This window comes from Mastigoproctus giganteus, chromosome 11, assembly GCF_048544385.1.
Source record: "Mastigoproctus giganteus isolate SK-2022 chromosome 11, ASM4854438v1, whole genome shotgun sequence".
Classification (NCBI taxonomy): domain Eukaryota; kingdom Metazoa; phylum Arthropoda; class Arachnida; order Uropygi; family Thelyphonidae; genus Mastigoproctus; species Mastigoproctus giganteus.
The window spans coordinates 177,639,804-177,667,625 of NC_143585.1; the positions used below are offsets into that span (position 1 = coordinate 177,639,804).

The window sequence follows — 27,822 nt, forward strand, 5'->3', positions numbered from 1 at the left end:
TTCACAATCACCTGGTCTGTAGATTACGCCTACTCGCATTGTACCTTTGTTTCCAACTATCTCACACCATACAGACTCTATACTAGCATGTGAAATGTCTGAATCTGGGAAAGCTATCGTCGCACTCAGGCTGCTTCTGATAAGAAGCATTACCCCACCACCCCTTCTATCTACCCTATGCTTCCTAAATACATTATACAAGCCGTCCTGAAACTCATTATCCCCAATTTCCGGGTGGCACCACGTTTCCTATTATATCCATGTTACTTGTTTTAACCAGCAGTTCGAATTCGCTCCTTTTCTTGAAGACACTTCTAACATTACTATATAAACAATTAAGACTTACTCTTCTTGTATATTTAGGCGCCTCCGTAGCTAGGTGTGCAGGAGCAGCAGTGGGTAGCACAGGCTTCTTGATTAGACCGGGGTTCGAGCCCGTGGCCACCAAACACGGAGGATGCGGAAAGGTCAGGGAATGACGACCGCATATCCCCGGAGCAATATGGCCTTAGATGCTAATGCTCCTAATAACAAAAACAACAACTCTTTTATATTTAACAACCCTTGAAGTTTTTTAGGCTCTCTTCCCTGATATTAGCTACCCGCTCACGTGAAACGTCTTTGCCCCCAGAACATCTAGATAATACGTCCAGTTGGGGTAACAGATAAGAACTCTTAAGGTATGTTCAAGAGTTACTTTGACCAATATTATCAGATAAACGCGTGTCAGTATTACCCACATTCCCCCTAACTAGCAGTTTCTCTGAACCTTTAAGGTATCCTCAATAATACTGGCAAAATCTTTTACACCACCTTTGTTTAAATGTATCCCGTCTCTACAAAACAAATTCCTTCTACCTACAAGTGTGGGCCAAGCTGATAGAAATTTCCCCCCTAAAGCCTTGCAGAGTCCTTCAAGTGTTGAGTTCATTCATAAGGCTCTTAACATATAATCCCTCCTACCGTGTATGGGCAGAATTGCAGACATATTGACAACGGAGATCATAGTGCGCCAGTTCATTTGTTATGTTACGTTCTTTGTATGCATATTCATTCTCTATATCTTGATCGAATGCATGGGGATTAAATATTTTCTGCGATTATATAGACGAACTTAGATGGTAGACGTTGATTGTCTGCATGAATCTGAAAATGTCTGATACACGTTCCTTGTCACCTAGGATATCTTTGAGGGTGATGTTTTCATTTCCTTTCTACAATGGTGAGAAAATCTTTTGTGGAGTATTTTCATAGGTTGGGCATTCTGAGTATGCCTGATTGTTTGGGTAGTATTGCATGTTTGGCACCTTGCAGGTTCTTCGGCACATAATAAATAGCCATGTGCGATGTGTGTATGTCCAATTCGTAGTCTGGTCAGAGCGACTTCCTCTCTCCTTGATTTTCTTGTGTTTGTTTTCCAATGTTCAATTTTTGGTTTTGTTTCATATAATTTATTTGAAGTTTTGTTTCTGCCAGAGTTCTTTCCATTGTGTTAGAGAGCGGTTTTGAATGATTGGTTTTAATCGTGATACGGAACTGGGAAAGGTTGTTTCTGAAGGTTAGTTGTTGATTTGCAATTCTGTCAGCTTCTTCGTGTCCTTATCCCTTTGTGTCCTGGTATCCAGCAGAAAAGTATTTCTTGTTTTCTTTTGTTAAGTATGTTATCTGTTTAATTTGCACGAGAACTGGATGGGTTATATTGGTTGTGGTTTGTATTGCAATAAATGAATCAGAATATATTACTGTTATGAAATGATATGTGGTTCTGAAGTACTCCAGGGCTATCTGAATGTTACTAATTCTGCAGTGTAGACGCTGCATTATTTCGGAAGTTGATGTGCCAGGGTAGTGTCTGGGAATACTGCTGATGCTCCTACACGGTTCTCTGATTTTGATCCATCTGTATATATATTGGTACATGGTTGGGATATTTAGTTCTATGTGCTGCATGCAGTTGTTGAAAGTTAATGTCCGACAAGTTATTTTTATTCCAGGTTTGTGTGGAGAGTTCACAAGTTGTGGAGTGGTTTATCCATGGTGGTATTATGTGCCTTTCAAGATTTGCAACATTATCTATGTTAAGATCCTGTGTTGTCAGTAGCTCTTGTAGTCTGATTCTTAGAGGCTTGTTTGCACTTCTGCGATTCCTATATATGTTTTCCCATTTTGGTGAGATTAATGATATCCAAATCGGATGGTCCCTTGTGGATCTCATCTTGTATGCATAGAACAGGACCAACTGTTGTCTCCTGAGGAACAATGGTAGTTCATTAGCTTCTGTATAAAGACTGTATGAAGGTGATGTGCGGAAGGCTTCTGTTGCTATTCGTAGTACGCCATGGTGAATCGGATCTAACCATTTGAGGGCGCTCTTTTTGGCGGATGCTAAACGGGTGCTCCGTAATCTATTTTTGACCTTATCAGTGTTTTGTACAGGATATAACGGTCTGTTCTCCAAGATACTAATGTTAAGACTAAGAATATCAAGTCGTCTCATACATTTTATTGGTATTTGCTTTATATGCTCTACGAAGGTTAACTTGTCTAAAGTAAGTCCAAGAAATTTTACGCTTTGTTTGACGGGTATTTTGTGACCTTCTATTGTTAGTTCAGGGTCGGGATGTAAGTTTCTTTTCCTACAGAAGTGTACGAAGACTTTTTTGTTGTGAAATTGTAAATCCGTTTTTCTGGGCCCAACTATTGATTTTGTTAATTGCGCATTCCAGTTGCCTTTCTATTGTTCCCATATTCTATGCTCGATACGATACACTGAAGTCATCTACATATAGTGCATGCGACACCGTGGATGGCAGTTGTTTTGTGATGCTATTTATTTTTATGACGAACAGTATAGCACTGAGGACAGACCCCTGGGGAACTCCTTGTTTATATGTTTTTGACACGGTGTTCTGTACTCTGACTTGAAATATTCTATTTTTCATAAAGTTTTGGCTGAAGAGCGGTAAATGTCCTCTGAGACCTGTATCATGGATGTCTTGTAGTAAACCGTATCTCCATGCTGTGTCATATGCCTTTTCTATATCAAAAAATATGGTAACCATATGTTTTGAACTTATAAGTGTATCTCTTATGTCTGTTTCTATTCTTACGAGGTAATCTAAGGTGGATCTATTACCTCTAAACCCGCATTTCATACTATTGAACCAGTTGGTTGTTTTCTAAAAACTAGATTAATCGTTTGTTGATTATTTTCTCCAAAACTTTTCTCACGCAGCTAGTGCGCGCTTGTTTGGATTGTTCTGATTTTTATTGGGGTTTTTGGAAAGCTAATACTATTGCATGGTGCCATGCTTCAGGATATTGCTTTTCTTGAAAAATGCAAATTGTACAGTTTAATGTTTTCCATATCTTTTTGCTTCAGATGTTTAAGCATATCAGTTTATGTTGTCTGGTCCAACTGCACTTGGTTTTGTTTTTGATAATGCTTCACGTAATTCATGCAATGTAATTGGTTGGTTATAGGATTCAATATGTTTGGTGTTAAAATTCTGTTTTTTTTCAGTTTTCTCTTTATAGGTCAAAAATTCTTCACGATATGACTGTTTTGACGATACTCTGGCAAATGTTTCTCCTAGTATATTAGCTGTCTCTGAAGGTTCAGTAATGCTTTCTCCATTCCAGTGTAATACTAAGGATGGTTGGTTTTTGTATTTCCCGTTCATTTTCCGTATTTTATTCCATATTGTCTGTGTATTTGTTGTTCTATTTATTGAGGAAGTAAACTGGATCCAGGAATTTTTTTGGCTTGGTTCGGGGTATACCTGGCTAGCGCTCGTGCTTATTTATATTTTAGGAGATTATCCGTTGTAGGACATCTCCGGAACTTATTCCACGCTTTGTTTTGCTGTCTTTTTGTTCTCAAGCAGTATTCATTCCACCAGAATTTTGGCTGTAGCGGAAAATGAGTTGAAGTTCTGGGTATTGTTTACTCAGCTGCCTGTATTAAGGTATCTGTGACGTGTTTCACAGCTTCATCGACTGATTTTTCTTGAATGCTTTGTGGATTAAATATTGCGAGTTCTCTAAATTTTTCCCAGTTTCCCTTTTCTATTTTCCAGCGGGGTGGTCTCTGATCAGTGTGTTGATTACTGGGTAGTGGTCACAGCTGTATGGGTTTTCTATTACTTGCCACTTTAATTCTGGTAGGAGTGAAGGGGTGCATATGGTTAGGTCTATTGCTGAGGTTGTACGACTAGGAAAGTGAAAATAAGTATGTTTACCGTTGTTAAGTAGAGAAAGATTATGGTGCTCTATTATTCTTTCTATTATTCGCCCTCGTCTGTTGATGTCAGTGTTTCCCCACAGATGACTACGCCCATTCATATCTCCCATTATACAGAAAGGTGATTGGAGTTCTGAGATTAGTTGGTCTGTTTCTTCAAATGTTATATCAGGTCCTGGTGGAAGGTACACTGAATATTGCAGCAATAATGCTGCAATATTCGGTAGAACTGCAGCTGCGCCAACTTTACTGTCTGTCTTGGAACCATCGGTGTAAATTTGGGTGAAATTAGAGAACTGAAAAGAGTGAGTTACATTTGCTGAGTACTGAAATTTGGAAGTGCATTCTTTCCCCGTTGTTGGGAATGTTTATGAATGTGTGCCAATGATATTAACTATGGTTGTGTAGCTGCGCTAATATCTGGAATTATGTTATTCATATTTAGTTCCCAGCACTTAGTTCAGCTTTGTAATCTAATGCCACATGGTTTAATCTGCAAAGGTTTATTTTGGTACAAATTATGCCATTTTGGGGTGAATAGATACTGCCTTATAGGATGATGTGGAAATTTTTGATCTTAGCTGCATAGCTTAATAGCAGAACATGCTATTAAGCTATGCAGCTAAGATCAGAATGTATAGAAGTAAGTTCGTGTGCTTCCGTATGGAGACTCGGAACTGATGATACGAAAAGCTCCCAGTGCAATTCGGAAAGCATTGTGATGTACTGGGTCGAGCCATTTTAGTGCACTTTCTCTAGCTGAGGCTTTCAAGACGGTCTGCGAGAGTAGCACAGTGGTATCATCACCGTCCTCCCCACACCGGGTGGAAAAGGCCCGGGTTCGAAACCCGTCGATGAGGCGAGCAACTTTAATGGGTTCTTTTCACTCCATGGAAAATCCGGAACTTTCCGAAAGGAAGGTTACGGAATGACCCGTTCTTGTAGCAACTCTTAGTGTGCTAGTGGAGTATGTGTTATGGGTGTTTAGTGGCGCATAGGCTGCACTGCGCCACTAAACACCCATAACACATACTCTATAATACGCCTATGATGGTGGGGGGGGGGGGGATGGGATCTAATGTCACTATATTCAGCACTTGTTCCTCTGCTTGTGTAGAATATGATCGGGCCGGCCTCGGTAGTGATGTCCTTTCACTATCCCCATTCCCTCATATTAAGGTGGACGCTGACAAACACACGCCAATTAGGGTGTCGCCTTTTACGTTTTAGAAAAAATTACAGTACGACAATTTACGCAACATTTTGTGCAACAATGTGATTTGCATACCCTTACTTCGTGATGTTTAACGCTCCAACTGAAATTCGTGGCTTCTACTTCAACCTGAGTGTAGACTTCATAAAAGATATTTCTGAATCGCAATGAACACTCCCTCAATTTTGAAAAACCCACGGAAAGGGTTTTTCAAAAGTTTTACAAAAATATCTTTTATGAAACGTAAATACAATTATTAGTGGTAAAGGATCTTTCTAAATTAATTAATTCTTTGTTAATGAAAGACTAACAACAAGTTCTACATTTTTCATGCACAATGATTTATTTATCATAAGGATTGTTTGGAAAACAAGAATTCAGTTCCTTTTATCGGTTAATGTAAGGCTTTTCTCTCGTTCCAGAACAACGATGGCTTAACCAGACTCTTTGATGCCATCGTGTATGCAATCTCCGTACTTAACATTAGGACATTCCTGGCCCCAGTGGATTGAGGTGAACTTCCTGACGAAACACCTAACGACGTTTACTGCTCCGACATCGCAGTTTGTGGCTATCTCTGCCATGATGCAGTTGTAGGCATTCTGGATGATTCTGGAAGGAACGAAATAATTTAAAGTATTTTGTTGAATGTACCACCAGCATCAAATATTAAAGAACTGCAGGAAAATGTAAAAAAAAAAAAAAAAAACACGAAAACGAAAAAAAAAGAGCTCCATGGGATTATAGTCTCCATTCTTAAACTGGGGAAAATATTTTCCATTTGAAAGGTGCCTTTGCTTTCTAAAATCGATCTGATGTCTTGTGCACAACTTCGACACTACGAAAGCGTAGTTTCAGCAAGGCAACCAAGACCACAAGGCTTGATATCTTATATAATTAATTACGTGCATTATATGGCCATTTTGGCCATTTGTGATGAGGAACTAATTTCTGGCCGATAAACCATCGCCCTTCTCCTCCTCATCTGTTGTATCTGGAAGGATTGCACGCTGATCTTGTATTTCGATAAAAATCGAGCAAAATATAAGGATTTCAGCATTTGCAACAGTATGTTCAACTCCCGTGGGCAAAAGGTTTTTAAAAAAAAAAATTGTTTCTTCATGCGCATCACTTCTTGTTGGTTGGAAAGCAACAAGAAGTAATCCGCTCGAAGATTCAGATGACCATTTCGGTGAACATTTAAACAGTTTTAAGGAGGGAGAACCTTTAAATTTGTGTAATACTTAGCGGGTTTATCGAGTTTGTCAATAATGCGGTTTAAATAATAACTTCAAAAACATTTGTTTGATCTTTGTGTAGAGACCTTATGTTGGATAAAAGAAAACATCGCAATAATGTGTCTTGCGATCAACGTTTCATTACACATTGAAGAAAATGTGCTCTGGTTAATGCGAGGAAGTCAAAACCGTTTTACAGCAACCAACATGTCCAGAAAGTTTATTTAATTCTAGAGACTACTATCTGTTGACTATGACCATTCTTCCCCTGAGCCTTTCATTTACTTCAGATTTTCTCAGGTTCTAATATTTACTTCATTGATATATTAACAAGATGAATTAAAAAGAAGCGTTCTGTCAGCTATCCTGTTTGCAGTAGTTTTAAAGACTTTCTTTACTCAGAATCCTAACTTTGTCTCTTACGCCGACGATCTGAAGTTCTATGTGAGCTCAGATCATAACCATCAGATTCATGATATCAACTAACAAGCTTCTAGGCAGATATTGAGCTTGGAAATTTATCTTGCCACAATTGGGCTGAATCTGAGCCCTTCCAAATCAGCGCAACTGAAGATAACCAAGAAGAGAGTCAAAAATGATATCCAAATGTTTGTTAGTGGGGAGCCGGTGCAAAACGTGATCACCAATACTATTGTCGATGCAGATCCGAAATTAACTCCGGCGTACTTGGCAGGAACTTGTGTCTCTCTGGCAAATCCGTTGGGATGATCCCACCAAAGGCAGTAACTACCAAGCTATTTCTACTTAGTGTCTCCTACCTCAACAAACAAAGACTTAGCTGGTTCTTCCCTAATTTACACGCTACCTTTCTTCTGACAGGACATGGTTCATTCAAAAAGCAACTTCGGGACTTTGGGCTTGTAAACGATGTCCATTGTGTTTGTGGAGAACTGGCACCACGTAATGCACTCGTGTAACATCTACCTGGTCTACGTAATCAACTGTTACTGGATATAAATTTACTCACTCAACCTGGAAAGCAACCTGTTAAAATCAAAACGTTTTTAGCTTTTAGCAGGTATGCTTCAGCAATCTTGAAAAGGTGTTGGATCATCTCTCCACGTCTGATCCCACAACACAGATATCCACACCAGACGTTCCTGAAACCGCTATGATCTCTCCTCGTACCTGCTCTTCCCTCATCACCGGCCACTATCAGAACTGAATGAACACCTAACTGGACATCTTCCACGTTGGAATGACGGCACTGAATTCATAAATTCAAACTCAGACACTTCCCGTTGCACCTTCCCAACTTTGCAGATCTTCCTTGTTCTGCAAGCTGTCTTCCTTTCCCTTGTCTTCGGTGGGCTCCCAGACCAAGAGTGATTCCTACTTCTCCCTTCCCACCTCCTCTTCCCGAAGAGGATGCTTTCTTTCCTTATCCTCTTGCCTACTTTGACTCTACCACTTCTACTATCTTCCCCACTCTCTTCCGTTTTTTTTTTTTGGTCTTCATCCAGAAAGCTCAGGCGACCCTGGCGTAGATCAGCCAGAGTATGAAGGCAGCCTGGCTCACCTCCAAGTGGTGGTGGAGGGCAACGTAGGGTTCCACTAGGGGTAGCCAGAGAGACAACAAAACATAACACAATACTGCATAAACCAGACACTACACTTTTTTCTAGCTTATGCAGTAGTTCTGCATTCCAGCACAGAGTACATACGGCGCAGAAGTGGGAAACCACAGGTGGCGCCTAACCCTAAATACTATGCCACTGACCTTGGCCTCACTTTGTCAGGATGTGGCAGATGTACGCAGCTCTTTGGGCAGTGCGTGAGGAGCTCGCTGGTGTGCATCAGCCAGCGCTGCTTGGTCGGCACATCCTGAGGTGTATTACGCCGATCCCTCTCTATGCATCTGAAATTTGGTCATCTGCCCCTACCTCATACCTTCCCAAGTATCTCAGTTTAGAGTGCTGTTTGCTTAGATGGATGAACAGGGTGGTAGGCCACCCCTAACTATCTCCAGATCTATCCTACAAGCAAATCTGGGCACCACTCCCTGGAGACATATCATCATGACAAAAAATGTCTTCACGCTCGCACGGCTTCTAACGAGGCGAATTGATGCTCCATCGGTATCCACATTAATCTCTGGCCCTAGGAGGGCAAGAGGGGAGAACCCCGACTCCTGTGTTCCTCTGCGTCTTACGCTGTCAAGCATTGATCCCCTGAGGAACATGTTTCCGGCCAACTGTATTCGGATCTTCAATAAATTTAGGATCCATCCTGATAGGTTCTGTGAAGACAAGCTCTACAGGAAGGAAATCCTCAAGAACTGCTTCCAGATAATGAATTTATGATACTCACCTGCTCCTGGACATGAGACTTTTTTTTTTTTTTTTTTTTTTAACTTGCCTATTTGTATTTGACAAAGACTGTTTTCATGCAATTATATATTTTGTATTTTTAGCATATTTGTATATTTAATCCTGTAAATGTCTCGAGTCAAGCACGCCTTACTCTTGTATATATGTTCCTCGCATCTTTAGTCTGTAAATATTCACACCCTTCTGGCACAGAAGCCGTCCTGGGGTGACCCGAGGTTTCTTGGGAAATAAACTGATTTTAATAATAATAACTACCACTTACCCACACATAAAAGTAATTAAGCCATATTTCTCTGCAGCATCAGTGTAGTTCCAATGAAAGCATTGTGATCCATTAATAACCGAATTGATGCAGTCCTTCGATTTCTTTAAAGCTGAGAAAACAAAATCGTTATTATTAGTTGATGATAATAATAATAGTTTATTTATTATTAAATCATGTAATAGGATAGGGGAGTAATAACAATAGGAATGGAGAGCACGCGAGCCAAAAGCGTTATGAACGCATTCCCTGAGGTGAATAAAAATAATAAAATTTTATATCCAGATAAAATTGTATCATTTTTGACACCGTTAATTCTATTTAGATGTTCTGTTCTGTTGATGATGTCAACGTGAGCATTGCTAAATTCGTACTGATAACTGTATGTACTCTTCCTGGGCTACTACTGATTCCTTCAGTTAAACTGAAGTCAATATTGCCGTTGCTAAAATGGATAACTCTAGCTGCCCTCGTTTAGTTGTCATTGAAGGAAATTTTATTAAAAGAGATTTCACTCACTTTGTCTGACGGTTTTACCAACGTTATTTAATAAAATGTTGGAATGAAAGCCTATTTCCTTCAATTTGGAAATCTTCTCTGCTAAATTAATTAATAAATTATCTGATACAACGGCAATGAAATCATGCAGGGCTATTACCATTCTGTCCCATTTAGGGAAACGTCTTGAACGGTTGATCGGTATGAAGCGCACTTCTCTTTTCGTGGAGAAATCGTTTACCACTGTTGATACGGCTTTCTCCCAGGGCGTTGGCACTGAGGAACATTCAGTCCAGCTTCCAAGGTTGTCCCTATAAATATGTATTTCCATTTACACTTTGTTTACCGGCGCCTTTGATTTATCTTTGCTGGACCTGTTTGCTTGCATAATGCATCTTGTCCAGTCTCTTTATATAATCTAAATAACAGATACTTTGAACGCCGATCTGTTGCTGTTCTCTCAGCCTCTACTCTCAGGTTTGTTTTGCACTATACTTTTTTCATTTGAAGCAGGCTTGGATCTTTGAATCTTATATATCAGGCTTGGATCTTTGCACTGTATATACAATATCAGGGTATGCAGATAAATTAACCAGCCCTAGTCGAACACTGACATTATCCAAAGACCTGTTATTTTTTTTTTATTCCTTTCTGTACAACCCCCCTTTGTTCTATTTTTTTTTTTTTAATTTTTCTGGCTTTTATCTTTGTGCTAGAGGCAGGATTTTACTGGTACCTGGGCATAGGAATGCCATCAACGTGTCTTGCACTCCACCAATGGACTTTTTTCTTTGCTGCTGCCAGGGTTTGGCCACCCTTGGTACGAGATAGCTGATATCCACTGGTCTGGTCTTACACTACTAGTGGATGCAGGATTTTATTATTTAATTAATGATCCTAAAGTCACTTTGCGCATTCAGTACAGGATAGTTATGGTCCACCTCTTTATGGAGTAGACAAGCTCAAGCTGGCTTTCCAGGTGATCGCCTTCCTGGCGCAAACGTTATCTCTCTCTCTCTCTCTCTCTCTCTCTCTCTCTCTCTCTCTCTCTCGCCGTTTTACGGAGTTCTGCATTACCACAGAGAACCAAAGTTGAACTAGCATTCAGGAACCTCCTCCCTATATATGATACTATACATATCTAATGCAGGCGTTAATTCTCTCCATCTCTCTCTCTCTCACAGCAATAGGCCCATTGCTTGCGCCTCTGTATTGCTAAAAATTCTGGAAGAAACTACCATCCTTCACCCATCAAATTCTCTGCGACAGTCCTCAGCAAATACGCTATGGGATATGAGGAAGGCCAACTATAACTAACCTTGGAACAACCACACTGCACATCTTAGAAGCCTTAAAACATAGACAGGAATTGTCAGTTATATATCTTAACATCCATTTCGCATTTGATGCCATCTTATTATTATTAAATCCGTTTATTAATAGCAAGCGATTGCTTTCACCCCTTTTACACAGCCAACCGGCTAGAAGGGTGTACAAAAATGAAAGAAGGGCAATTTTTGCAATGCAATATTTACAAATCACGTTTACAATATTTACAGAAGTGCGAATCATTTACAGTATTATTTACAGAATGTAATTATCGACAACTTTAGAAGAGGAAATTATTCACAGTACCATTTACAAGTAGAGGTCCAACAGCTATTTTATATTTTGGCCATTCCTTCCTATTCAAGCTTCATTCTTCATATTTCGATAGTTCAAGCAAGCTGTAAACTTCAGAGAGGCTCTTCACTCTGTACTGCTTGCCTTCACAGTATTTCACAGGATCGTCTATTGCCAATGTATTGAAAAGGGGACTGCGTTCTTCGGAAAGACAGCACAGGTTGGATGGTGTAGAATGCAACGGTAAGTAGGTATTGTCATTACTGCGTCCAGCACGTGGAGTAGCGATAACTCTGAAGACTGGGGACGTCAATCACACCGGTTAGCATCTGAGACAGAAGAAGAATATTCCTGGATGCAATGTGAACTCTCCAGGGAGTGATATTTGAGTTGGTTGGTATATAAAACAGCCCTGGGGTCAGATGGTGAATGCGCTGCCCGTGACTCTGTTCATCCATCGCATTACCCACTACTCGACTACCAGGAATCTGTTTATGTACGAGGGCGGTGCAGAAGACCAGATTGCTGATGCATACACGTGATCACAATAGGTTGTGGGCACCGCTAGACGTATCCTCCGACTACATCGACGTGGAGTAACCCCGTCAGCTCTTGTCCAATTGAACACATCGCCGAAAAAGTCTTAGTTTTAATGGTCGAAGAATGGTTTTGAAAAGTGAGGTCGTCGTCCTAAGATAGACTTCAAGACCTAGATAGACTTCAAGAATGGTCAGAAAAATGGCAGCTGTGCTTTAATCCAACAAAGTGTAAGGTATTACACCTGGGAAACAGTAATCCCAAAATAACTTATTCACTTGGTGGAGTTCAACTAAACCCAGTACTGGAGGAAAGGGACTTGGGTGTTACGATACGGTCAGACATGAAATTCTCTGAGCATTGTAAACAGGTTGCAAGGAAGGCCCATGGTGTCCTATCGATGATCTATCGAACTTTTGCAAGTAGAGATAGGGACTTGATAATCCCATTATATAAGGCTTATGTTAGACCACACTTGGAATACTGTGTTCAAGTATGGAGACCGCACCTAAAGAAAGACATCGAGCTTCTTGAAAGGGTGCAAAGACGAGTAACTCGCCTGGTGAGATCGGCAAAAGGGCGTCCTTATGAAGAAAGACTTCGAATATGTGGGTTGCAGAGTTTGGAAACTAGACACCTTAGAGGAGATTTGATTGAGGTGTTTAAGGCTCTGAGAGGCATCAGTAAAATGAATGAGGACAAAATTTTCAAGATTATAAATGATGCTAGAACTAGGGGACATAAATTCAAGTTACGCTGGGAAATGTTTAGATTGGACTGCAGGAAGTTTTATTTTAGCCAGCGAGTTATAAATTACTGGAATAAGTTGCCTTCATGGGTGGTAGAGGCCGACAGTTTGGGGAAATTCAAAGGTCATCTGGATAGTACTTTCGGGTAAGGGAAGCGCATATGATGATAGGATTAATTTCCTTTTTATTTAATTTTTAATTTAATTTTATTATTTTTATTTATTTATTAATTATTATTATTTATTTAATTTTTGTTTTTATCATTGTTTTGTTCGGATTTTTTTTTTTTTTTTTTTTTTTTTTTTTTTGGCTGGTGCAGCATAAGCCATAGGCTTTCTTGCACCATACGGCCGTTACTAATACTAATACTAAAAATACTAAATACTAAGTGAAGCCGAGGTCGGTGTGAGACTTCACTTTCCTTATCTGCACTCCGTTGTGATGTCATTTTTGATTCTCTTTTTTGTAAATGTGATTTGGGCTGATTTAGATGTTTAGCTCCAGATCTATCTGCAGTAGATAGATATACCTCTATATATATCTCATCATAATAGTTATGCCCGCTCTTGCTATCATTTCATTTTGCAAGTGTTCAGGCGTTTACTGTATTTAAATTTAATTGCCAATCCCATAACACTTCACCTGGATTCCTTCACTGGTTAACGGTTTTGAAGCCTGCTCACCAATATGTTCTAAACCTCTTCACTTCGGCATCAGCTTCGGTCGTGTATAGCGCAAAAATAAAAACATTTAGAAAGTGTCAGATAATTTCGAAAACCTTAGCGGGTTGGAGCTTTTAATCAGCGACTATATCACAATATACAAATTGTATTTTTCAATTAAATAAAAACAGTAACGTCAGATACCGGACTAAAAATCAGTGGTTCGTGAATATTTTGTTGGTTTTTCAATTTACAATATATCTTTATGGTATTTGTAAATATTTCACGCCTTCATTCCAAGCGAATTCTATTGCTTTAACGGCGATTTTATGGATATTACATTAGATTGGAACCAGACTGGAACTGTTTTCGCCATACTTATCAGATCATTCGAGAAATTCAGAGCATTTAAAGAGACGCTATTTGTAGCAACGAATTAATTCCATAAATATTACGTTTTTCTATTTATTTGATAGCGGGCCGAGACGGGTAATTTGTTTCTTGGCCGCCGGATACTTGAAGATGAGGGAAAATGAAATTTGATTATTCTTCGCTTACCGTTGTTGTAGTCTGTTCCGTTCTTGCAGAGATCTTGGAAGAAGGAGATGAGTCCTTTCACATACGGTACGTTCACGCGCGGTTTCAGCTGTCCGCACTCGTCAAACACGGACTTCAGGCATTTCGTAACTGGTAAGAAGTCGGAGCTGAAAGAAAGGAGCAAAATTGAGAACAGACAAAATGAACAAGAACACGCTCGTATTTACATCGCTTTCCAACACTTCAGCGACGCTTTAACAAAATGTCCACACGCGTCGCGTTATAAAAGTGCAACGAATGGTTCGTTACAGGCCCAAAAGATGGCGCTGGTTATATCGCCTCACTCGATGCTTATGGAGCGTTCATTTTGAGGGACATTCTAGGCGAGCGCTAGAAACGCGATGTCAGCTGGCGTCGTGAACGCCTCCAAAATAGCGCTCCCAACGCCACAGATGGTTTCAAACTAGACGGGGCGCTCCTAACGTTTCATTGGATATCACGAGCGACCCACTTTTTGCATTCCCATTTTCAAGATTTTTTTCTTTTTATCCCTGTTTATACTCCGGGACGACTAAACGGTAGAGGAGTTCACAAGATAGAGAATACCAGAAACAGCACCGTATTCAGCAGTCACGGGCTCGAATCCCGGTCTCTTGAGGCACGTGTATTTATGCACCCGCGCGCCTGACCACTAGGCTACGGCGGCCTTAATGGATGCTGTTCAAGTTGGATGCATTTATGTGATTGCGAGTAGAAAGAGAAAACGACGATGGTGGATTCATCCAGAAAATCCAAATAGGTTAAAATCAGGATAGTTGTATATTATGGTTGAAACACTCAATAAGTCTCCTAAGATTTTTTTTTATTTTACGGAATTTTGATGAATTTCTAATGTTAATTAGTGGGAAACAAAAAAAAAAAAAAACAGCAAAATTTGACACCGTGATGGAGAAATCAATAGAGGTTTGTTTGTTTACATAGACACAAACATCAATATCGATGTCTGTGTCTATGCTTTATGTGCTCTACCGACAGACCAACTCCCACTGATTGAAATATTGTTTTCTTTGGTTGTAAAATTCTTTTATTTCTGCCAGCTATTCGGAGATTAAGGCATTTGTAAGACTTACAGAATTACTTTTGATAACATAAATTGGAACTTCCTGTTTGATTTTACCGCACGGGACTTCAGGAATAAAGCACCCGTTGTTTTTGTCTTTCCACCACCCGATATTATTTCCAGATGGAATATTGACGAATGCTTTCCATCCTTTTGAAGCAGAAAACATTCTCCACTGCCCACACTGGAACCGAGTACTCTTCGCGCAATAAACGATTGTTTGATTTATGTTCACAAGGAGAGTTTTAGAAGTTTGTAACGCAGCTATCGATGGAAATATTTTCTTGAAATTTCGTTAGAAGATCAAATTAGAAGATCAAATCCAGAAAAGGTGCTGTACCGATATTGTCCCTAAAAACAATTACAATAGAGCAAAGTTTTTTTTTTTTAATCAAATGCGCGTTGCAGTGTTATCGAGTTTTAATCCACTTTTTCTCGTTTCCAGTGCGTCTTCCAATAGAAGAATTTCCTCTTTCCTCGATTTTGTGTTAGTAGATGCAATACACTGAACAAATTAAGTACGATCTTTCCGGTTTTCAAAAACAATCCGTTGCCATTCTTTCGGTTTCTTTTTTTTTTTTTTTTTCACCTGTATCACGCTGGCAACGACTGTACTGTGCTGTACTGTACTTTGCGGCGTACTGCGTGCTTTCGTAATAAATAAAAAAAAAAAAGAGCGGATGTAAAATTATTTCCGATACATAAACACAGCGAAGTTATGTTTGAAACGAAAGGTTTTTCCAAATTCATTTGGGAGAAGACAGACAGCACGAGATCCTCATTTGTCAACGCCGACATCATTTTTGTACTGTTCAGTGGAATTCTTCAACAATTTTCCGATTACTGTTTTCATCTCATTTAATAATAAGAAGGTTCTTCAGTAACTTAAGTTGCGTACATTCGTGATTCCCGTCCACATAACCGGAGGAATCTACCAATAAATTGTCTGCGAATGAACAAACTTGCATTTCGTCAACTAATGAAACAGTACTAAAATAGAAGTAATATATTCGATAAATGTCAGGTTCAGAACTGAGCTTTCTGATTCTTCTCGTCATTACACACTTCATCCCAGTTCAGAAACATTTCTTTTCCAATTTCAATACAACGCTGACTTTATTTCTTCGCTGCAGTAATCTTTTAAAACCTGATTACCGCACTTCGCAGAAACCCTTCTGCGTTTGCCACAGTTCGTTGGTTGTGGATACGTTTTTCTTGGCTTCGACCAAAAGGTCGACAGACCGCGGTCGTTTTACCGATTTTGGTGATCCTGCCAACCCTTCTAATCCTTTCCGGATGAAGGTTGACATCTTCCCGATTCACTGCTCTCCAGTGGAATGGAGAATGAGAAAGTGGTGTCACTGATGACGTGTCCTCAGTTCTAGCACTATTTACAGAGGTGTTTTCCATGTTATCATTTCGATTAGGTAGGAGCCCCAGAAGAAAGAGAATTTAAATTGCCCATAGGAGTAAAATAAAATGTCAGATGCCCTAAGTACCTCACCCACAACGGAGCCCTACTGGAGGACGCCCACCCGTGATCTAGCAAGTACTGTGTACACGAATGGAACACCAAGTTCTCTTAGGAGCATCATACCCACGTTTCCAATAAGCCTTGATCCCGCCCCATAACCAAAGAGAGGGAGACTTTGTGGAAAATGTGGGCGAGCTGACTGTGCCCGATTCGTGCTCTGGCCAGGATGACTTCTTCCTTTTTGTTTACACAAAAACTAGAGACCCATAACTGTGGTTCAGGTTTTATTTCACGAAGCTTGTTATTCAATTGAGCTTGCCATGGAAGTGTCCATTGTTCCTTACATTACACTCACCTGCTCTTGGACAGACTTGTTTTTTTATAACTTGCCTATTTGTATATGACAAAGACTGTCTTCATGCAATCATATATTTTGTATATTACTGTATATTTTGTACATTATTATATATTTAATCCTGTAAAAGTCTCGGGTCGAGCACGCATGTACTCTTACACCGGAGCACCATAATATTGTTTATTGTACATTATGTTCCTCGCACCTTACTCTGTAAATATTCACACCCTTCTGGCACAGAGCCGTCCCGGGGTGACCCAAGGTTTCTTGGGAAATAAACCGATTTTAATAATAATAATGTATTTCTTATATGGGATCTGTAGTCCAAATATGGAACGTAGAAATCTGGCGATGCTATGTTGGACGAATGTTTGGCTGCATCGTCTGCTTTTTCATTCCCTGCTATCCCAGTGTGGCCTGGGATCCAGCAAAAGATGACTACTTGCTTGTAATCATGGATATGCATCAGCTGAGTTTTTATAGATTTTATTAATGGATGCGTTGCTGAGGAGGAATTTTGCAAGGCGGAAAGTGAACTCTGTGAGTCAGTATATATTACACTTTTTTGGATGGACAAATGGAGAATGTTTTCTAAAGCAAGCTTGATAGCGCATAATTCAGCTGTATAACTGCTGCGTTCAGTGGGAAGTGAAACAGAGATTGTGTTATAGAGAACGACAGCTGCAGCACCGACTCCTCTCCCAACCAAACTTTGATCCATCAGTATATTACTTGTGTAAATTTTCGAGTAATTTTTTGTGCGAGCAGTTTCTGTATATGGGTATTTGCTAGTGAATGTTTTCCCCAGTTTAGGAAACTGGGTGTCACGGGATGGTCTAATAGAAAACTATGGAGGATCTGAACTTTATCTTTGAGGATTTTGTCCAGATGTATATTCCAAGTTTGTGATAAAGCCTGCACATTCCGATGCTAGTAAGCTGAGCTGCTCTAGGTTTATTTCTGTAGTACGTTGTGAACTGGGGAAAATTAAGTATTGGCCTAATGGAGTGAGTAAGAAGACTTTGAATTTTGGCTGCATAGTTCAGAAGTAACATCTTTCTCCTGAGGCTGAGCGGAGGTTCATGGGCTTCGATATAAAGACTTTGAACTGGCGATGTTCTATAAGCGCTTAGAGCAATCCTGAGGGCAGGATGTTGAATAGGGGCAAGACGTGCTAGCACGCTTTCCCTAGCAGAAAATCATACACCGGAGCACCATAATCGAGGCGAGATCTGATTAGGGCTCTGTAAAAGTGAAGTAAGGTGTAACGATCGCACCCCACGATGTAGAAGAGAACTCTTAGTAAGTTTTTTTTTTTTTCCTTAGATGTGTAATATATTCTGAGAAGTTCAGTTTATTATCGAAAATCAGACCAAGGAGACAAATGCTATCACAACTGTGATGGGATGATTTGTTAGGTGTACCTCTAGGTCTGGAAGCATCTTTCGTTTATTGCAAAATGATAGTCTGTAACCATTCTGTGTCATCCACAGCTCAATATTATTAATTGAGGTTTGCAGTTGCCTTTCAATAAAGCTCATGTTTTTCGAACTGTAAGAGACATCGGCATAAAAAAAAAAAGGTATGAATTTATAGCGTTGGGAATATTTTTGTTCATCTGATTTATTTTTATTGCAAAAAAGGTTGCACTGAGTACAGAGCCCTGAGGGATTCCTTCTTCTTGTAAATATGTTTGCGAAAGGACTTGCCGATAGCGAACTTCAAAGGTCCTATGCTGTAAGAAATTCTGTATAAAATACGAAGTGTCCTCTCAGGTTCAGGGAATGAAGATCTCTCAAGATGCCAAACCTCCAAGTGGTGTCCAAGGCCTTCTCTGTGTCGAAACATATCCTTACGAGATGTTTATTTTGGATAAACGCATTCCTGATGTTTGTTTCTGCTTTGATCATGAGATCCAGATATGATCGGTGTTTTCTGAAAACAAATTGATTGTCAGATCAGAGATCATATTTTAGGAATCAAGATACCATGTTAGTCGACGGTGTATCATTTTTTCTATGGTTTTACTTGAGCAGCTGGTGACCGAAATAGGTCTGTAGTTATTCGGAACAGAGTGATCTTTCCCTGGTTTCGGTATCGCCAGTAAAAATGCGTGACACCAGGAGCTGGGGAAGGAATGCTCCATGAAGATACGATTATAAAATATCAGCAGCGAAGATAATGATTTATTGTCTAAGTGTTGTAACATTATGTAGTATATACCATCCGAGCCTGCTGCACTGTTCTTAGCGGTGGATAAAACCTCTTGAAGTTCTATCAAAGTAAGTGGTTTATTGTAAGGTAAAGAGGATGTCATTCTAACTTTCAGACGGGATTTTTCGGCTAAAGTTTTAATCTTTTCAAATGATAGGTCATTTGTCATAGAGTCAGACAACTGTGAAAATACCGTCTCCAGTGCATTTGCAATCTTTGCAGGAGTAGATAGTTCCTGTCCATTCCAGGTGAAAAGTGGGGACAAGGGAGGAAATTTTCCATTTAATTGTCTTATTTTTTTAAAATAAAAATTCTTGCATCGGCATTTTTATTAATTGAAATATGGGATCGAACCCAAGAGAATCTTTTTGCTTGCTTCCTAATCTTGTAATTTATAAGATTGGCAGTGGTAGGATATTTGCGGAATAAATTCCTTGCAGTTTTTTTTTTTTTATATTCTTATAGTCCTCGGTTCCACCAATAATTGGGGGTTCTACGGATGCTTGTCTGTGACTGGGATGGTAGTGGATGCAGCTGCTAGAATCTGTTTTGTAATATGATTGGCAACTGTGTCAATTGGATCAGATTTTATGATCTGATTGTCGAAGGATACGTGAGAGGTGTACTTTGCCCAATTTGCCTTGGAAATTTTCCATTTTGTGAGGGTTTTTGTTGGTATGAAGTGTGACGTTTCAATTTTTCATATTAAAGAATAGTGGTCACTGTTGAGCGAATCATCCAGAGCTATTCACTCGATACTAGGGAAAAGGATTGGAGAGCAGACAGAGATCTATTGAAGAGATTGTTCCTGTTGGGAGTTGGAGAGCCAGTATTTAATATGGTTAGATTTTGTCTGTCGATAAGCATTTCAATGATCTGTCCTCATCCGTCTGTATTGGGAGAACCCCACAATGGATGGTGTCCACTGAAGTCACCTAATAAACAGAAAGGGGGTTGGCAACTGCTGAATGAGATCTTCAAGTTCATGTATGGTACAGGGGCGACTGGTAGGTTGAAGCAAGTGTTAGGGTAACGCCAATCGCCATTCGCGTGGCAATAACTTCAATAGTAGTTTGCAACTGAATGCGTTTGCAGGGAACTCTTCCGTCTATAAGTATGGCTACCCCTCCGTGAGCATTAGTAGTAGCAGGTCTGTCTTGCCGAAAGAGTATAATTTTTTATCGAGGCAGACACCTGAGATGTTAAATGTCTCTTGTAAACAGATTCCAATTGGTTTATAACACTTAATTATCTCGTGGATGTCGTCGATATTGCTGCGAAAGCCTCTGCAGTTCCATTGGACGATGTTTTTCATTGTTTGGATTTAAATGAAGCAGCTGGGTCTTGGAAGTCAGTCAATTTTTATTTTATCTCTTTGAAAATATTGGTCTGGCATATATTTCGTCTTCTGGATGAATATCCAGAATAGTTTCCCTTTCTTCTTGAGAGAAAGTCTAATTTGTGTCTAATTTGGAAAGATTCAGCATGCTGCTTGTTACCGGGATCAGAGTTTTCTGTTTCACTAGATCTTACAGAAGTGGTATGAGTAACAGTCGGTATCGTGACTGGTGTGTTACTAGATCTATTTAAAGTCTGTTGCTTTGAAGACTGAGGTACAAAGGAGAGTAAAGTTCGAGCTCATTCAGAATAGAGATGCTTGGCGGGGGGATTGATGTATCCGTTTGAACTGATATTGAATGAAATTTCTGAGCAGCGTCAGTATATGTACGTTTTGTCATCGGCATCTATTGCTGTATTGTTTTCTGGCTTCGGAAAATGACTTTCTTTTCTATCTTGTATTTTTGGATTTTCTTCTCATATTTCCACTGATCACATGTTTGAGAGAATGCTGGGTGATTGCCTTTACAATTAAGGCAAAGTCAGGACTGCGATTTACAATTGGCTTGGTCATGGTCCTTCGATCCACAGTTAGAGAATACTGCATCACCTCGACAGATCATTTGGGACTGTCCAAATCTGTGACATTTTTAGCACCTTAGCTGGTTTGGGATATACGGGCGAATGTGGCAGTTCAAATACCCGGTTTGACTGATGAGGTAGGTTGGGTGAACTAAATGTCAGTATGATACTGCGAGTTGGAATAAGTTCGTCATCTTTCTTTATCATAATTCTCTTCGCTTGTGTGACCTTCTGATCCTGCAATTCATTGACAATTTCCTCTTCTGAGATGACACCCTTGGAGGTTTTGAGTGTGATGACACCTTAACTCGAATTGGGAGTTTGAGAAGATACTCTAAATATTTAGGACTTGTAGTCTCGACCAATAGATCGCCAGATTTGAGACGGCGCACCATTTTCGGGGAACCTGCTACATTTTCCAGACTATTTTGTATGATGAATGGCGATAGATTGCCTAGGGCCTGGTTTGTTAAGGAATGCAGGATCAGGAAACTCGGATGTTCTATTAGGGAAGCATCCTTCTTCAGTCTCTTTCGGTTGGTTTTGTCATCATTAGGTTGGTGCAAATCCATTGAATTTGGATTTGCCGTCTGAATCGTGGGAAAGATTTCAAAGTCCATGTTTTGCTCCTTTTGGCCCCGGGGGGGGTTTGCTTTACCATCCATGTTTCCGGCCCCGCCACAAGGAGGCAGGAGCAGTGCTACAAGGTGACCAAGCTATTGTTGTAATTGAGGATTTTTGGCACAAGGGCCTCCTGGGCTATATTGCGCCTATTCATGAATTTCTTATGACCGAAAATTGTATATTATGTCTCTCAGAGATTGTTATATGACTGCGTTTCAAGTATTGAAATAGTTCTTCAAAATTTGCATTTTTTCGAAGTATGTGTAATAAAGTTAGAGGTTCCTGCAAATTAGATAAGGAATAGAAACTGGATTTTCGGATAGTTGCATACTGAGGGCATTCTATTAGAAAATGTTTTAATTTAGCTGAGTCTGACAGATGAGACATTGAGGATTCTCTTTCATAAGCAAAAACAGATGCGTTGTATAAGAATGACCAATTCGAACTCTTGCCAAAATGGTTTCTTGTCGCCTACTTCTCCTGAAACTAGAAGTCCATAGCTGAGGTTCTTTTTTAATCCGGAAGTTTATTATTGACTTGTGTTTGCCACAGTTCTCACCATTGAGTCCTACATGCTGTTTTGATAGTTGATTTATAATCAGTGTATGGGACTTTCAGATGGCAGAGTGATGTACTGTCAGGATGTTTAGCAGCATGATCCGCATGTTCATTACCTGGGATGCCGACATGACCAGGGATCCAACAGAAGGCGACCATCTGGTTTGATGTTTGATACTGATATAATCTGTATCGGATCTGTTTCAGAATGGGATGGTGGGAAGAAGTAGCAGACTGAATGGCGGTGACTGCACTTAAGGAGTCTGTGTATATCAAGGCTTGCTTGCAATGCTGCTTACTTATATCATCTAGGGCCAGTTTTATTGCATATAACTCTGCGGTATAGATACTGCATTCGGTAGGAAGAGATACAGATATTGAGAAGGTAAAAAATTGCTGCAGCTCCTACGGCTTCATCTGTTTTGGAGCCATCAGTGTACATAAGTAGTTTTTTCTGAGTTTTCTAAGGTGTGAGCGTCATATAACTGCTGTAGGTTGTTGTTTTGCAGATAGCGTTTTCCCCATCTCAGAAAGAAAGTATCACAACGAGGTGAAAATTGAATCCAGGGAAGTTCAGGAGAAGCATAGTCATCAAGGTTATGCTGAAAGTTAAATGTTCCAACTGCTCATGGTCTCTTGTAATCGAAGACCCTCAGGGCGGTTTTCATTAGGTTTATTACGGTATAATATTACATATTGAGGATCAAACAGGTATTCCCAGCTGGGGTGAGTTGGAATACTTTTAATTTTTGCAGCATAATTACAAAGTAAGGTTTTTCGCCTGAGGTGCAATGGGGGTTCGTTTGCCTTAGTATATAGGCTGTGTGCTGGAGATGTTTGAAGGCTCCCATGGCTATCCTTAGGGCACTATGCTGAATTGTATTTAGCCGCAACAAGGAACTGTTCCTTGGGAGTCATACACAGGTGATTCATAATCTAGGCGGGACCGAATTAAAATTCTATAGAGATGTGATAGTGAGTGTCTATCAGCACCCCAGGAGTTAGCGGAGACAGCTCTTAAGATGTTCAATTTCTTTAGACAGGCCGTTCTAAGGTAGGCTATATGATTGGTCAAATTAGGTTTATTGCTAGATACAAACCCAATAAACGAAAGTTATTGGTAAGAGAAATTAGGTTATTTTTAAATATATTTCAGGATCTGGATGTAGTTTGCGTATTTTGCAGAAATGCATTGCTGTTGATTTATTTTCTGCTGAGGAACAGCCATTCCGTTGCGCCCACGATTCTATTCTGGTTATGGATATTTGAAGTTGCCTTTCAATGGCATTCATAGTTTGTGACTGACAAGAAATAATCAGGTCATCGGCAAACATGTATGATTCAACTGTACTGTTTTTTTGGTATGTTTCGTGTCATATTAGTAATTCTTATTGTGAATAATGTTGCACTTAAGATGGAACCTTGTGGTACACCTTGTTCAAATGGTTTGGATAAACTGTTCAGATATCTGACCTGAAATGTTCTGTGGTGTAGAAAGTTGTGTATAAATTGGGGTAACTGTCCCTTCAATCCAAAAGGTCCTGAAGGACACCATATCGCCACGTGGTGTCAAAAGCTTTCTCAATATCTACATTAACCATGACCAGATGCTGTCTGGTTACGAAAGCATTGCGGATGTTTGCTTCTGCTTTGATCATCACATCTATGGTTGAGCGATTCTTCCGAAACCCGTACTGATTTCTGGTTAGCAGATTGTTGGTTTCCAGAAACCACGTTAGCCGCTTTTGTACCAATTTTTCTAAGACTTTTCCTAAACAGCTAGTCAGTGAAATCGGCCTGTAATTATACGGGTTGGTATGATCCTTCACTGGTTTCGGAAAAGCAAGAACGATTGAGGGACACCAGGATTGCGGGTAACCATTTTCTAAAAATATTCTATTTTAGAATTTCAACAGGGAGTTTAGTGCATTATTTAGTTTTTTTAACATTATATAGCAGACTCCATCCGGACCAGCAACAGTACCGGATGTTTTATTCAGAGACTCCAAAAGTTCCTTTAGAGTGAATGGCTGATTATACAGATGTGATACCTTAGTAGAAATTTTTTTTTTTTTCCCTACAGATGCCTTAACTTTTTTGAAAGGTTTGGTTGTATGTGGACACTGCTGATATACTGGCAAATGATTCGCCTAATGCATTAGCTATTTCTGATGGTGCGGACAACTCCTGTCTTTTCTAGTTTAGAATTGAGGATGGGTACTGCATACATTTACCGTTAAGTGCTTGGATTTTCTTCAATATGAGTCTGTTGTCCGTGTCCATTTTAATAGTGGAAGTAAAACTTATCCAGGCATCTTTCTTGGCTTTTCTTCTTATTTGGCGGAACTTTGCCTCGAGTCTTTTAGAGTTAATAAGATTACCGGATGTAGGAAATTTTCTAAACAAATTCCAAGCTCTATTTTTTTTCTTGTTTAGCATATGTGCATTCCTGATTCCACCAATAACTGCTGTGTTTATGTTTCCCAGGTTGAAATTTAGGTATTGAAGAAGTAGCAGCAGCATGTAATATCTGATTGGTTATATGATCAGTGACGTTATCTATGGGCTGGGACTGGATTATGTCATCATCAAACTGGGTTAGACAGGAGTATTAATGCCAACGTGCCCTACGGAATTTCCAGTTGGAGCACTGTGATGGGGAAAGTTTACTTGTGTTTGTACCTTGCAAAAGATCGGTAGATGATCGCTGTTTAGTGGGTTATCTAGAACTGACCACTCCGTATTGGCATATATGGCTGGAGGGCAGATTGTAAGGTCTATTGCAGTCATGGATCCCGTAGAAAAATGGATATATGTGGGCTCCCCAGTATTTAATAGGGTAAGATTATGACTATCCAGCAGGCTTCTATTAGTTTGTCCCTTTTGTCAACTTTTGGAGATCCCCATAGCGGATGATGAGCATTGAAATCTCCGAATAAGCAGAAGGGAGATGGCAGCTGATCTATTAAGTTTTCTAAGTCATCCAAGGAGAAAGAAAAATTAGGAGGGAAAACTACCTAAAAAGGAGTCTGAAGAGGAACATGTTTTGATAGAATGTTGTTTCTGACAATAATCGCCACCCCTCCATGAGCTGGTGTGTCTATACTCCTATCGCGTCTAAACATAGCATAGTTCTTAATGGTAGGACACACTCGAGAATTTAAGAGTTCCCGTGGCAACTGGCTTGTACCGATCGATAAGATATCGCAAATCACCTTTTGTATTCCGAAAGCCTCTACAATTCCATTGAAGGATTCTTTCCATTATGTGATTTTATGGCATGTTTTTAGTTCTGACTGCTTTTTAGTTGTAATTTGCTTGTATCTATCTATTTTTGTTTTGTCTTTATTAGAAAAGAAAGGGCGGGTTACATCCATCTCATCGGTTGCATATAATTCTGGGATTCCATCATGTGAGCCATGGCGTTCATCAATGTCCATTCTAGCGGAGAGTAATGACTGTGATTTCATGGTTTCTGGCATTTTTGCTTTTGTTGAGGAAACATTGGTTGGTATGTTAATTGGGATGTTACTGGCTTGTTCAGTTGTTTGTTGAGAAGGAGACTGTTTCGAGGTAACGAGCAAAGAACGTGCCCAATTAGCAATGGATATATTCTGAGGAACTGATACATCAGTTTGAATCCCCACTGATTGTAAATGTTGAGTGGATGTGGCATACGTGCACTTTGTTTCTGTTTTCATTATTTCTCTTCTTGCTTCTGAGTATGTCACTTTGTTTTCAACTTTATATTTTTGAATTTTTTCCCTTGCTTCCATAGTTCACATGTTTTTGACAAAGCCGGATGGTTCCCCTTACAATTTGGACATTGCAGAGTGGTAAATGCAATCAGATTGATTATGCTCTTTTGATCCACAATTTGGACATATTGCCTCATCTCGACATGCAGTCTGGGACACTGCAATGCAGATAGCCTGCTTTCACAGATGATGGTAAGCTAGGAAGTGTTAAAAGTGAGAATTATGCTCCTTGTTGGAACAAGAAGGCCATTGTTTCGAGTCATAATTCTCCTTGCTTGGATGACTTTTTGTTCGTGTAGCTCTGATAATTTCCTCCTCTGTTACTGTTAATAAATCCCATTCTGTTAATACTCCCTTAGGAGTTTAGTGTGGCATGGGGAGTGACTTTTATTGGGTGTCCTCCAAACGTTCAGCCTTAATAGCTTTGTAGAATGTTGAGATTGTGTAGTCTCAACCAGAAGATCACCGGATTGGAGTCGCCTTACTGATTTAGGTGAGCCTGCAGCAGTCTCGATGCATTTCTGCACAAGAAAAGGTGATAATTTGCTCAGAGGCTGTTTAGAGAGTGAATGTAAGATGAGGAAAGCTGGTATCTCCTCTTGAGGGGTTGTTTTCAACCTCTTAGGTTGAGAAAAGTCATTTTCATTGTCGTTTGCCATTGTTCTTGAGCTCGATGGCTCTGAAGGTGGAAATGAACTGTTTTTCATCTTTGAGCCCCGGGAGAGTGGATTTCTTCTCCCATGTTACCGGCCCCGCCACGGGGAGGCAGGAGCAGCGCCACTAGAGTGACCAAGCGGTATAAGGGTTAATATGTTAGTTTAAAGAAAAAAAAAAAGGTGGATTTCCTTTCTTAAAACTTGCTTACAATTCGTAAGACTAAGTTATTGATTAAAGAGAATGTAAAAAAACTTTTAAACTAAACAAGAACTGCAGCTCTGAGTAAAAGTTTATGAATCACTCGGAAAATCGCTTGATCACTATAACGCTTAGGCACCCGGGGCCGGTGACCAAGCGGCTGAGTTAGTAAGTTTGTACTAATGTAAAAAGAAACAGAAAGGTAGTTTTTTCTTTCTGGGCCTTTGCCAACTTCTTGTAGTTGTGAAAGAGCTACTTTGATAGAGAAACCAAGAAAAACGGTAGTTGAAACGAAAAAATAGAATCTATTCGCTGAAATGCTCTTTAGAGACTCACTAGAATCGCTTGGCCACGGAAGCCCCACAGATGTCTCCGAACAGCTCACAGGATTGAACAAATACTAGCAGCAGAGCTAGGCTACTGAAATCGGTGCTCTTGTCGGATTTCAATTAAAATAAGGCGACGACTTAACGGTAGGACAAGCCACTGTCCTACCGTAAGAAAAGTAAAGTTCTTCTTTCTACAGTATCATTGGAAAGCGGCACCCGTTTTATTTTTGCTGATTTGTTCGGTCCGAATGTCTCGTGCAGGTCAATAGTGCATGGTATAATCAAAATTTTCGTGGGTCTCTCCTTGACAAGCAATGCGATGGGCCACTTTGAGGCTTCTAATAATTCTTTTTAAGACTGAAATACAGATTTCACCAACGAAGTCTTTTTTTTTTTATGTAATGCATTTTCTTTGCGAAATTATTATTATTATTATTATTATTATCCGTTTATTTCCATAAGGAAACCACCCCGGGACGGCAAAGTGCCAGGAGGGTGCTAAGTACATATCAGGGTACGAGATACTACGTGCAGTGGGTTACATATACTGAACACGTAGTCTCGTCCCGAAATATTATATACACATTTTATGCTTATTATATACAGTATTTACACATTGATGATTCTATACATACATTATACAACTGATATATTTACAATTCACTAATAATTCCATCTATAAATTACATATTTACATAACTG

At 39.7% G+C, this 27,822-nt stretch overlaps 1 protein-coding gene across 1 annotated transcript in view; it reads right to left on the reverse strand.

The window, feature by feature from the left end:
• Nucleotides 1–5,780: 5,780 nt before the first annotated feature.
• Nucleotides 5,781–27,822, reverse strand: part of LOC150078590 (uncharacterized) — a 49,230-nt gene continuing 27,188 nt past the window's right edge. The window contains exons 4-6 of the mRNA XM_090384627.1: nucleotides 13,935–14,080; nucleotides 9,308–9,419; nucleotides 5,781–6,068 (exon numbers count right to left, since the gene is read on the reverse strand). Of these exons, the coding sequence (XP_090240753.1) occupies nucleotides 5,891–6,068; nucleotides 9,308–9,419; nucleotides 13,935–14,080 (436 nt within the window). The 3' untranslated portion in view covers nucleotides 5,781–5,890. The remainder of the gene's footprint in view (nucleotides 6,069–9,307; nucleotides 9,420–13,934; nucleotides 14,081–27,822) is intronic.